The following is a 13,466-nucleotide window of genomic DNA, read 5'->3' as shown; positions in this document are numbered from 1 at the left end:
TATGCCCTTAGCTTCAATCCGATTTGATGTACTTTTGATATTTAGTGCAAATAAATAAAGTGCATGTTTGATTCTTGTTGTTTGGTATAATTCTGTTAGACCCTAAAACTGGACACGTGTTAGTTTTAAATGTTCACAGCCATTGGATAAGTCTGGGGAGATTTATCCTACCAAGGCTGATACTGGTGTGCCGCCAAGTGTTGAAATGGCCTGTCTCGGCCACCAGGGTGAGACCCAAGGCACATGCAGTATGGGATTACTCGAATCCTTGAACTGGACCAGATTTCCAGTATTGCCTTGGACCTTGGAGACAGATGGGCAAAACTGGAAAGTTACACCTAACCCCTAGACTCGATTATGATACTTCACTAGGTGTCGGATCGGGCTGTCTTTGATATGCCAATCAGTGAGATCCTTAGCGGGGGTCAAAACCTGGGCATATTAGGGCAGTCTGAGAATTCATTTGAGTGGGTGATCATAGTGACAAGATCAACCCTTTTGTCGGACAAAGGTAATGATCGGGAATTCACTCTCTCTAATGGAAACCAAACTGCCGGCAGTTGATTTCAATCGTTGGAATTTTGTTTTTGAAAAATTTATATATATTATATGTATATATATACGGTTTCAAAATGTTTGCAAATGGTTTTAATTCTTGGGATCCATGTGAGTGGAGAGTGCAGCACTGTTCCTTGCAGCCGAGGGAGAGGTCCTCTCTTGTTGGGCAGTGCTTGATCATTATGGGCTGAGAGGTTAAGTGTAAGGCCATTTAGGATAATACCTTATGGGCTAATCTTGCACTTGCCCGCAGTCCTGGGTTTTTATAAGATGGCTTGGCCCAGGGACCACTTAATGTAAGTGTTGGGCCCATAGGGTCCATGTGATGGGCTCAGGAGTTCACTGGGCTTCTCAGTGAATTTGGCTAGGCCTTGTAATAAAGGCTGGGCCAAACCCATGTGGCTGGTGTGTAGATCAATGCTTGGGTTCCACGCAATACAAAGAATCCCAACTGGGCAGCGGATTGGAAACTAGTTAAGCACTGAACACTTAATGGGCCAAAAGCCCATTTCGAACTGGGCTGATATGATCACCCATTTATGGGGCGGATCTGAGATTAATGTTAGCAAAAGGATTGGGCCTTTAACCTTATCCACTATGGGAGACCAAATTCAAATTAGATTTGAATTTGGTAACCTCCTGATAAGATCAGGAGTAAGCTAACTTAATCTGCAGATAGGATTAAGATCATCCTCTATCCAAATGCTGATTTGGATTGGGATAACTCCTAATTAGGAGGTTTCTTAATCAGGAAGAAAAGAGGAGAAACCCTAAGAGTTCATAATCAGATTTTGAACCTAGGGTTTTGTGCAAGAAATCATCATGCGGATTGAGATAGGATCTCATACACACTCCAGAGAGAAGAGAAGCAATTCAGCCATCTTCACTTCAGGAGTTCTTCTCCAGCCGCCGCCATTCTCTCTTTCAAGATTCGATCTTTGAAGTAGAAAGAAATCAAGAAATTGGTTCTTGACATCAGTTTTGCTGAATAGATTGAAAAGATTTGGTGCTCAGAGTTTCTAGTGGATTCTTGTGAAGGATTCAGTGTGTGGGACGCACTCTGCTGGTTTCGTTCCATTCATTGCTGTGTCATCTTCAGCAGGAGCGATTCTTGGTGTCCTCTTTGGGCGTAAACACCAACTTTGGGAGATATTGCTTCTCTGGATCAAGTATTATCCCTCCCTTGTCTTTGGTTAAGATTTGGTTCAATTATGGTTCAAGTAGGACCCTTGAATATTGTATTCTAAATTTAGGGAATATGATTCCCAGTTGGAAGAAGGTAGAAAATTTTTTGAAATTCATCCACCCATTCCGCAACCTTTTTGGCATCCATACGATGGATCCTACCATTCTTTCAAATTCATCAAACTTCTTGTGTCTACACTCCACAACAGAACGGTGTAGCTGAACGGAAAAATCGACATCTCCTTGAAACTGCTCGGTCTTTGATGCTTAATATGAATATCCCGAAGCATTTTTGGAGTGATGCTGTCCTCACATCCTATTTTCTCATCAATCATATGCCCATGTTCATCATTGGAAGTCAATCCCCCTTCTCGGTGTTGTTTCTCACCTTGTCTCTGTTTCCTCTCACCCTAAGAATCTTTGGATGTGTTTGTTTTGTTCAAAACTTGGGACCTAGTTTAGACAAGTTAGATGCACGAGCTACTAAGTGTATCTTCCTTGGCTACTCAAGGACTCAGAAAGGGTATAAGTGCTATAACCCTAACTTCCATAAGTCATTTGTGTGCTCCGATGTCACCTTCTTTGAATTGGTTCCTTTTTTCTCGGATATTGTGGTTTCTTCTCCTTCCCCCATAGTTCCTCTTCCCGTCCCTGTTGCGGATTCCCTTCCCGTGGTTCCCATTCCAGTTGTAGATTCACCCCTCGTGCCAATTACTACTGAGAGACCACCAATCAGACAAGTCTATACTCATAGAAGAGCATCGGTCCCTCCTCCAATTCAGCCCTCGTCGACAAATTCTGTAATTGCTTCTTCTCACTTGGACCTTGATCTTCCTATTGCCCTGCGGAAAGGTAAACACACATATACTTCTCATCCTATTTCACACTATGTTTCAGCTGCTCACCTTTTTACTTCTCATCGCAACTTTATATCATTGCTATCATCTATTTCCATTCCCAAGACTGTCCAGGAAGCCCTTACCTCCCTAGGGTGGCGGCAAGCCATGGAAGAGGAACTCTCTGCTTTACAACACAATCACACGTGGGAACTCACTGCTCTTCCTCCTGGTAAGCATGATGTTGGGTGTAAGTGGGTCTACACAATGAAGTATCTTCCAGATGGCAGTGTGGAGCGATTGAAGGCCACTTTAGTGGCCAAGGGCTATTCTCAACTGTATGGTGTGGACTATATGGAGACATTTTCTCCTGTGGCTAAAATTGGTTCAGTTTGGGTGTTGATTTCATTAGCTGCTATGTATGATTGGCCTCTTGTGCAGCTTGACATAAAAAATGCTTTCCTACATGGTGATCTCATTGAGGAAGTGTATATGGAGCAACCGCCAAGGTTTGTTGCTTAGGGGGAGGATGGTAAGGTTTGTAGACTCAAAAAGGTAATTTATGGACTGAAACAATCTCCACGTGCATGGTTTGGCGGGTGAAGTAGTGAAAGACTTTGAGATGAAACAGTGTCAGGTAGACCATTCTGTGTTCAGCCATGACTTAAAAGATGGGAAAATCTTGCTAGTGGTGTATGTAGATGATATTGTCATAACTGGGAGTGACAATAATGGGATTGATAGGTTGAAGAAATTCCTACAGGACCACTTCAATATGAAAGATTTGGGTAAGCTGAAGTACTTCCTAGGAATAGAAGTTGCAAGGTCAACGCATGGAATTAACTTATGTCAAAGAAAATATATTCTTGACCTACTTGAAGAAACATGATTGTTAGGTGCTAAACCAGCAGAGACTCCTATGGAACTTAATGTCAAGTTGAATGTTGATGCAGGTGAAGAGTTTGATGATCCTGGAAGATACAGGAGGTTGGTGGGAAAGTTGAATTATCTGACTATCACCCGACTATATATCATTTGCTGTGAGTATGGTGAGTCAGTTTATGCAACATCCCCGGATTCTTCATTGGGAAGTAGTTCTAAGGATTGTTAGGTACCTGAAGGGTGCTCCAGGTCGTGGTTTGCTATACCAAAGTGGAGGAACTCTTGAAACAATAGGGTATACAGATGCTGATTGGGTTGGTTCTATATCAGACAGGAGATCAACTACAGGGTATTGTATCTTCTTTGGTGGCAATCTTGTAACTTGGAAGAGCAAGAAACAAACAGTGATGGCAAGGAGTAGTGTAGAAGCTGAGTACAGAGCTATGACTCATACCACATGTGAAATAGTATGGTTGAAGAACTTGCTACAGGAGATGGGGTTCTCGGTTGACAAACCCATGAGACTATACTGTGATAACCAAGCTGTTGCTCACATCTCTTCCAACCCAGTCTTCCATGAGAGAACCAAGCATATTGAGGTCGATTTTCACTTTGCGAGAGAGAGTGATAAGTGGAGTGATAACCACATCTCATGTGAGCTCAGGAAATTAGCAGGCAGATCTCTTCACAAAGGAATTGTCTCGGGGTAGAGTAGATTATATTTGTGACAAGTTGGGACTATATGACATATACTCTCCAGCTTGATGGGGAGTGTTAGAGTACACAAAAAGGGGTATTTTGGTCATTTGGGCTTATCTATTTGAGAGTGAAAGGTCTGTTTTATTTAAGTTTAAGTTATGTGTCCCATCACTTATGAGGGACAATATGATCTTTTTTGTAACTATGTTATTGGGGATAAATACAAGTGGGTCGACTAGAGAGAGGACTGATTTTCCTCTACTGGCCGAACTCTTCTTCTTCTTCTTCTCTACTGTAACCTAGGACTAAATAAGGTTTTCACATGGTAAAAATTAGAAGGGATAGGGTCAGAAATGAAGCCATGTGGAGAAACCTAGGAGTAGCTCCTATAGATGATAAAAAGGGAGAAAGTTAGATTGAGGTGGTTTGGTCGCGGGCATAGAGAACCAACTACAACACCCATTAGAAGTGGTCTCTTACAAGTTGAAGGGGCTAGAAGAGCTAGGGCAGACCGAAAAGAACTTGGGTGGAAGTAGTAAGAAATGATTTAAGTGCTCATAATTTGATGATGGATATGACACTGAACAAACGAAATGGCAAAACAGGATTCATGTAGCTGACCCATATAATTGGGACAAGGCTTAGATGATGATAATGATTTCCTGTGTGTCAAACAAGGTGAGTGTATCTAAATCATTAAATAGCTGATGTGGGACAATCAGGACATCTTTTCAGGATAGGGTACCTAGTGAACACATGGTATCATTTGGCAGAAAATAAAAAAGTCTGTACAAAACGTATGAAGAAAAAAAAGGAAAGAAATGCTGGATCATAAAGGAGGAGCAAGGATTTAAATGGTTTTCAACATCAGAGAGGTGTTACAAAAAGTAACCTGTACTAGGGAATTGTTTCCCCCATAAACTGTTTAGAATGTATGGATGTTGAGGGCTAGGTCACTTGCCTGGTTCCATGTCTGGTGTGCAGGCATACTCCTCATGCTGTATGCTTACCATTCTTTTCACACAATTAATAAAACTCAGATAGTTACCAATCCAAAAAAATGCTTCTAAAGAATTTGTTGGAGTAGGAGGCACATTGTGTACTTGTGTTGGGAATATATTTATGGATGGATCAATGGTAGGTTTTTGCTCATAGTGGGTTGGTTCATGCATTTTGTTTTTATCTTTCTTTTTTTTTTTTTTATTCTTTTGTTTTCATCTTTCTACTCTTCATTGGTTTTTCTCTTTCTATACATAATTTTTAATTGTATTTGATAAAAAGCTACTTATTTTCTTATAATCTTATTTCCATTGTTCTCTATAGACAATCTTTTGAAGCCTAGGTTTGTACAGACAAGAATCATGAAATCACTTTTTTGCATCACAAATTTTTTGATGAATTCACCTATATTTTCAACTTTTAATTTTTCTATAGATGACTTTTAGTTGGATAGATGCAACTTAGTTTCTTATCTCCATTATTCTGTGCAGACATTCTTATGAAGTCTATAGGTTATGAGGTGGAAATGGGTTATAAAAGTTCTGAGGTTTCAAAATTATCTTACCATTGTAGAAATTTTGGGCGGTATGCCAGGTAAGACAATATTGTAAGTTTTGTATATGATTTTAGTGTATAACAATTTACTATTATGATTGTTGATCAAAAGATGATTATGTGTGCTCTTGGAATAGTTAGTTTAAAAAAAAAATCTTTGTTTGAATAAATACTAAACATACCTTTTTAGAGCAGGATGTTTTTTGAAAAAGGTAAGTTATTGTATTAAAACCAAAAAGAACTACGTCCTCTGGAATTGTGCTGAGAATAATCTCTTGGTGGCATCAACAGTGATTTGGGATCCAGGTATAAACATAAAAGCCAGGCTATTTTTTCTAATGCATGTTGCGGTGAATATGGGTCCATATGACCCACCAAACAACAGACAACCAATTAAAGTTTAAAACCAGCCCATCTTTTGAGTTAACCCACTGAATGTTAAAATTGAACCCACCTTTTTAATCTAACCCGCCAAATATTAGAGGTGGTGAAGATCATTTTCACCACTTAATCCTCAATGTCTATTATTTGGCAGTCAATCTTGTGGTGTAAAACACTTTCAAGATTCTACTCGTGTACCTACATGTAGCTATAAATTGGGGTCACCCTATTTCAGTTTGTATCACTTCATTTTCTTCTTTACATAACTTTGGGTTTGTACAGAGAGTGAGTGCATGGTCTTTAAGGGGTTGTATGGGTGGGTGCTTGGTGTGAGTTTTGATGAGGTTCTATTGTACTGCCTGAGGTGCTGCCCGTGGACACAAGCAATTTGATCAAACCACATAAGTCTTGGTTTTTTCTCTCTTCTTTCTTTGGATTTCTGCTATTTGCATTTGCTTTCCTTCTGTGCTTCTATACATTGTGTTACATGTTGCACCACTCTGAGTACAACAGATCAGAACTTTTTTGATAGAAAAAATGGAGTTACAACTTACAAATACAAGATCTCCCAAGGAATCAGCCATAGTACAAAGAAAAGGTTCATCATTTCTTCCTAGAAGACCAGAGTGCCAAACCTGCAATACAAATGATCCCTATATACTCACACATTTGAACAAGGTCTTCATTCTTGAGGCTAAAGATCTAGCATCCCTTGCCTGATGATAAAAATATAGGAGCCTTTAGCCTTTTACTGATCCAAAAAAAAAAAACAAAATAAATAAATAAATCAGGGGCCTCCCCCCCTCCCCCCCATCTTGTGTCCACCCTATTATCACCTTGGAGTTTCCTTCAAAGTTTATGGACAAATACCTTGGAAACAAAAGGGTTTAGAATAAGTAGGACCAAACAGAATATAATATATGCAATGTAAGTTTAATAATAATAAGAGTGCAAATCAGGGTACACTCAGGATTAGTTCAATAATTCATAACAAGGGAGAGGTTTAGGAGGATGTTTCCCATAGAATGAGGACAGGATGAGCAAAATGGAGGGGTGCATGCGGAGTCTTATGTGTTAGGCTGATACCACTTAGGTTTAAAGGAAAGTTCTATAATTGTGGGCCAGCAACGCTATATGGAGCAAAGTGTTTGCCTGTTGGGAAGTCAAGAAATAACATATCCAAAAGATGTGCGTGGCAGAAATGCATATGCTCAGATGGATGAGTGGAAAAGCTAGAAAGGATAGGGTCAGAAGTTGAAGTCATTTTAATAAAACGAGAGAAAGTAGACTAAGATGGTTTGTTCATGTGCATAGAAGACCATCTACAACACCCATAAGAAGTGATCTATTGCAAGTTGAAGGGGTAGAAGGGCTCGGGCAGACCAAAAAGACATGGGCTGAAGTAATAAGAAATGCTCATAATTTAACAATGGATATGTTGAGATTATGTATTGTAAGCAGGGGCATTATTGTCCTTCCACTAAATTTGTATTTGAGTGCCCATTCAGGGGCAAGTATGTAATTTGCAACATTATGTTAAATGGAAAATTTCTGCGTGTGAACAGTACCACACTCAATTCCCTCAAAGTCTCTTCTTCTCTTCTAACTCTTCTCCTTCTTCTCCTTTCTCCAACACTTCCAACTTGGTATCAGAGCAGGCTGGGATCTTGGAAGAACTTTTTTCTGCTGACTTTTGAACCCAAGAAAACCTGCTGATGTCAGATTGCCACCAGATGACATTAGTAGTCCGTACAAGTGAAGGGATGGGAGATCCATCATATGGATGGCCGAACCATGCAGGGTGGCTGGGCGAAATTTCAAAAATTTCTTTCTCCCATCTGGGAATCCTATTCCTTGATTTAGAAAAACTGCATTTTTCAAGGTTCGTTCTTGAAACAAATCGGACCAAATCTGAAACCAAGATTGGGGAGAGGGTAGTACCTGATACGAAATCAATGTAAAACTCCCAGCGTAGGTGTTCACGCCCAAAGAGGTTACCAAATCTGCCTCCACTGAAGATGACACAGCGAATGTTGAGGCAAGATCAGCAAGAAGGGTTCTTCAGCAAGAATCGTGTAGGGTTGTGTGAGCACGACTTTAGATTGTTTCTTCACCAAGAAACAATATCAAGAGCAGTTCTTGATCACTCCAAGAGGTGGAGATCAAACTAGGCAGGGCGGCAAGAGCAGATGTAGAAGTGATCTTTCTGTAGAATTCACCCCCTTATTTATAATCTTCTTTGGATCAGCTTCCTAGTCCAATTAGGAATGAGTTTCTTGATCTAAATCTGATATTTGGATCTGGACTCTCAAGTTGGATATGACTTATCTTATCCAACTGCTAATTCTAATTAGGTTATAAACCCAAATTCGCCCGTTTAATTAAATCACTTAAACCCAGTTCGAAATGGGCCTTAGGCCCATTAAGTCACAGTGCTCACTTTACCCTTTAAATGCTGGATAGTTTGGCTCTCTTTGTATTGCGTGCGACCCTAGCATTGATCTACACATTAGTCACATGAGTTCGGCCCAGCCTTTGTTACAAGGCCTGGCCAAATTCACTACATAACATGGTGAACCCCTGAGTTCATTAGTATAGGCTCTTAATGGGCCCAACATTTACACTAAATGGTTCTTAGGTCCAGCCACCTTATGAAGGCCCAAGGACTGTGAGCAGATGCAAGATTAGCCCATCAGGTATAACCCTCAATGGTCTTACACTTAACCTCTCATTCCATAATGATCAAACACTGTCCGACAAGAGAGGACCTCTCCCTCGGCTGCAAGGTACAATCTTGCACTCTTTGCTCACATGGGTCCTGTGAAATTAAAACCTTTTGCAAACATTTTGTGAAACCATAATATATATATATATATATATATATATATATATATATATATATATATTTTGCAAAACAAATCTCGACAATTTGAAATCAATTGCCGACAGTTTAGGTTTCCATCAGAGAGTGCATTCCCCGATCATTCACTTTGTCCGACAAAAGGGCTGATCCTGTCACTATGATCACCTACTCAGGTGAATTCTCGGACTGCCCTAACATACCCAGATTTTGACCCGGTTAAGGATCTCACTGATTGGCATATCAAAGACAACCCAATCCGACACCTAGTGCAGTACCATAATTGAGTCTAGGGGTCAGGTGTAACATTCCAGTTTTGCCCATCTATCTCCAACGTCCAAGGCAATACTGGAATTTGGTCCGGTTCAGGGTTTCAAGATAGCCCACACTACATGTGTTTTGGGTCTTACCCTGGCAGTTGAGACAAGACACCCCACCCCAACCTTCTTGGCAGCACATCAGTGTCAGCCTTGGCAGGATAAATCTCCCCAAATCTATCCAACGGCTGTGAAGATTCTAAACTAACACGAGTCTCATAAGTGTCCAGTTTAAGAGTATTACACAGGAACACACCAATATAACATGAATCAATTATGCACTTTATTCATTTATAATTAATGTCAATAAGTACATCAATCTGATTGGAGCTAAGGGCATAACTGTGTAACAACAAGTGCCGATGACAACCCTTGAATCTGGTTTAGTTTGGTGCCCACTGATTTTAGAAAGATTTTGGTATGGGTCTCATCTCCATTTGATGCTTCCATGTTTTTTCTTGGATTTTTCATTCAAAGATTAAAGAAAATACAGTTTCAATGTGGGCTTTTCTCTTCACATTAGAGGCTGTTTCTTGCTTGAGACTTGTTGTCCTTAGGTTGTTTTACCTTTCTGGGAGTATGGGAAGTGGTTTCAGATTTTTTTGAACCCTAGGTATTTTCTGGGAGATTTTATTCTCTTAAATTGCTGCTAGCTTGGTTTTTGGCCTCCTATTGGCTCTCAACCAGGTTTTGACCTGTTTTGGTGGGTCTATTATGTGCCAGTTGGTTGTTGTTAGAGTGCTGTATGGCTGTTGAGTTTCTTGTCCAAGTCTAATGGAATTTCCAAAGGAGGTACAAACTGTTTCTAGAATGCTCCTGGGCAATGTTAATGCTTCTAGTGGTATGATAACCACTATAAAACTTGATGGGACAAACTTTTTACAGTGGTCTCTATTAGCCAAGCTTACCATCGAAGGAAGAAGGGGTCAGCTAAGATTCATTGTAGGCAAGGAGGTGAAGCCAAAATTTGATGACCCCAAGTTTGCCATGTGGGAATAGGATAATTCTTTGGTTGTCAAGGTTGGTCAGTTTGGTGCAACTACATATTGCTTGCAATCAGTTGTAGCTTGATCTAGTGTATAAGAAAAATATAGATCTATGGCTCATGGTGTATCAAGATTGCTTTGGTTGAAGACCTTGTTATATCTGATATTAGAATCCAAGCTGAAGTTCCAATGAGGATGTAGTGTGATAACCAAGCTTCTATAAACATTTCTCATAATCTAGTCCGACATGATCGCACAAAACACACTATGGTTGACAGACACTTCATTAGAAAGGATATCTAGTGGAGAAATTTGTATGCCTTTCATTAAGTCAGAAGATCAATTTGTTGATTGTCTTTATCAAAGGCCTCCACAAGTCAAAACTTGATAGAAACCTAGGCAAGCTGGGCATGATAGATATCTATGCCCAGCTTGAGGTGGAGTGTTGAGATTGTGCATTGTGAGCAGGGGCATTATTGTCCTTCCATTTTATTTATATTTGGGTGCCCATTCAGGGGCAATTATGTAACTTACAACATTAAGTTAAATGGAATTTTTTCTGGGTGTGAACAGTATCAGACATTAAATTAAATGGTGAGGACTGTAACCATATACTAATATCTTGTTCATTTACTGCAGAGTTATGGGAGTGGCTCTTCTCATTGTTTGGGTGCAGGTTGTTTAGGCCAGCAGATGCAAGTTTGATTTTTGATCCTGCTTTCTTCCCTTGGCAGCACAGAAGAGGATGAATTATGTGGAGGTGTGCAAGAGCAGCGCTGATCTGGTCCGTGTGGGAAAAAAGGAATACCAGAATTTTCCAAGAGAAGGAGAGAAGCCTAGAAGAGATGAAGGACTGCATTCTAAATAGGGTGATCTTGTGGCTAAAATCACTGGACCTATTCCATCAATTCTCATTTAATGATGTTTGGAGGAATTGGTTAGCAGTGGCTAATTGTTCATCCATAAAGACTAAAGTGAGTATGGCTTGGGAATCCCATCCTAAAAGATTCTTGAAGCTGAATTTTGACAGAAGTAGTCTTGGTAATCCTGGTCCGTCAGGGGTGGGAGGGGTACTGAGGAATGAGAGTGGGAATGTGGTTCTTATTTTCTCAGGACCCATAGGAGTTGGAAACTCTACTAGGGCGGGACTTGCTACCGCTGTTCAGGGAGTACAGTTAGTAGTGCAGATAGGTGTGGACAGTTGATAATAGAAGGGGACTCCAAGGTGGTAGTGGGCTGGCTACAAAATCCGGAATCTATGGTGTGGTGTTTTAAGAATGAAATTAAAAAATTCAACTGCCTAAGAAGAAGCTTGACAGTGAGAATACAATTGGTGGGGAGATCAGCAAACTCTATGGCTGATGGTCTTGCAAAGCAAGGGGTAAATAGGGAAAGTTTGTATTGGGCTCAATTGTAGACTGAATCTGTTTTCTATATTTTGTCTTTCTTCCTACTGTTTGGAGAGGATGCAGCTCGTGCCTCTCCACGGGAAGCTTGTAACTGCACTAGTTTTTATTAATGAAATTTATCCTTCTTATTTACGGAAAAAAAAAACAGTATCACACTCGATTCCCCTGAAGTTTCTTCTTCTTCTTCCTTCTTTCTCCAATACTTCCAATTGGATATGACACTAAACAGAAGGGAATGAAAAAACAGGATTCATGTAGCTGATAGTTGGGATGGGTCTTAGATGATGATGATGGATTTCCTTCAATTTCTAGTCTAAGATACAGAAGAGAGAAACTTAACTTCTGTTTTCCTATAGGGCGTGAATAGACCAGCAATACTTCCCTCACCATAAATCATAGAGTTCCACCGTCCCTGAATGTCCAGGTTTCCCAATACTGCAGCCATTTTAGCTTTAAACCATACTGTGGAGGGGAAGACAAAAACTTGCGTCTTGAGCTACTCTTTTAATAGATTACAGTAGAAGTTGCTGATAACAGTTTCAGATGAATGCCTTGTAAAGAATAGTAGAAGTTGGAATTTATCAAAAAAAAAAAAAAAAGTAGAAGTTGGAAGGTTTCAGCAGTAGAGATTAGAGAAGAAGAGAGGAGAAGAAAAGAGAGTGGGATGTCGCCAGAATTGAATAGATCTGGCCACCAACCCCTCTTTGAATTATATACTTAAAATAAAATAATGAGAGATTACAAGAATGCCCTTAGTAGGGCGGCTACTTTAATTAGCTGAACACTCACAACATAAAAGCATAAACTAATGGGCCTAAAGCCCAATAACTTCCTAACTTAACAACTTAAAAATAAAAAATAAATGACTGGGCCCAATAACATGAAATTGGCCCAACTCAACACTCCCCCTCAAGTTGGGACTTGGGAGTAAATGTCACACATTCCCAACTTGCGTAGAGCATGCTCTAGCTTGTTCCTTGCGACACCTTTTGTGAGAACATCAACAAGCTGCAAATCAGAAGCAATGTATGGAAGAGAAACTTCTCCTGAAGTCACCCTTTCTCTTATGAAATGTCTATCCACTTCAATGTGCTTTGTCCTATCATGCTGAACTGGGTTGTGGGCAATGTTAATTGCTGCCTGTTTATCACAGTACAACATCATAGGTTCTTCTGCCTCAACACCAATCTCTCCTAACAAGGAGCGGATCTGGAGAAGCTCTGAAACTCCATGTGCCATGGCTTTGTATTCAACTTCTGCACTTGATCTTGCCACAACTGTCTATTTCTTACTTTTCCACGAAACCGGATTATCCCCAACAAAAGTGCAGACTCTTGATGTAGATCTCCTATCATCAAGGAATCCTGCCCAATCAGCATCTGTGTAAGCCTCTAGCTTCAACTGTCCATGGTCAACAAATAGTATGCCTCTGCCTAGGTGTCCCTTCAGATAAGCAAGAATCCTGTCAACAGCCTCCCAATGATGGACTCGTGGGGCATGCATGTATTGACTCACTACACTCACTGCATAGGAGATATCTGGTCTTGTCATACATAAATATAGCAATCGCCCCACAAGTCTCTGATATCTCCCAATGTCCTTTACCAGTTCACCTTCTGATGCATTAATTCTGTGGTTCTGATCAATAGGAGTACTAGCAGCCTTTGTTCCAAGCTTCCCTCTTTCTTGTAAAAGATCCAGAACATACTTTGTTCCAAGCCTTTATTCCAAGATTCTGTGATTCTGAGAAATAAAAATTCCAAGTTTTGATCATGCAACCTCAATGCCCAAGAATTACC

General features: G+C 40.2%; 1 protein-coding gene across 5 annotated transcripts in view; it reads left to right on the top strand.

The window, feature by feature from the left end:
* The window catches only part of LOC148878577 (RNI-like superfamily protein), a 113,648-nt gene that overhangs the window by 31,974 nt on the left and 68,208 nt on the right, over positions 1 to 13,466 (top strand). For all 5 annotated transcript variants that reach the window (XR_016102954.1, XR_016102968.1, XR_016102977.1 and 2 more), the window contains exon 7: positions 5,651 to 5,753. Coding sequence is in view for 2 of the 5 variants with exons in the window: in XM_088956874.1 (XP_088813000.1) it covers positions 5,651 to 5,753 (103 nt within the window). In the remaining 3 variants the exon portion in view is untranslated. The remainder of the gene's footprint in view (positions 1 to 5,650; positions 5,754 to 13,466) is intronic.

This window comes from Nelumbo lutea, chromosome 1 (assembly GCF_056320005.1).
Source record: "Nelumbo lutea isolate HS-2025 chromosome 1, American lotus-T2T, whole genome shotgun sequence".
Taxonomy (NCBI): Eukaryota; Viridiplantae; Streptophyta; class Magnoliopsida; order Proteales; family Nelumbonaceae; genus Nelumbo; species Nelumbo lutea.
Note: the sequence above shows the minus strand (reverse complement) of the source record. Positions and strands in the feature narration are given on the sequence as shown.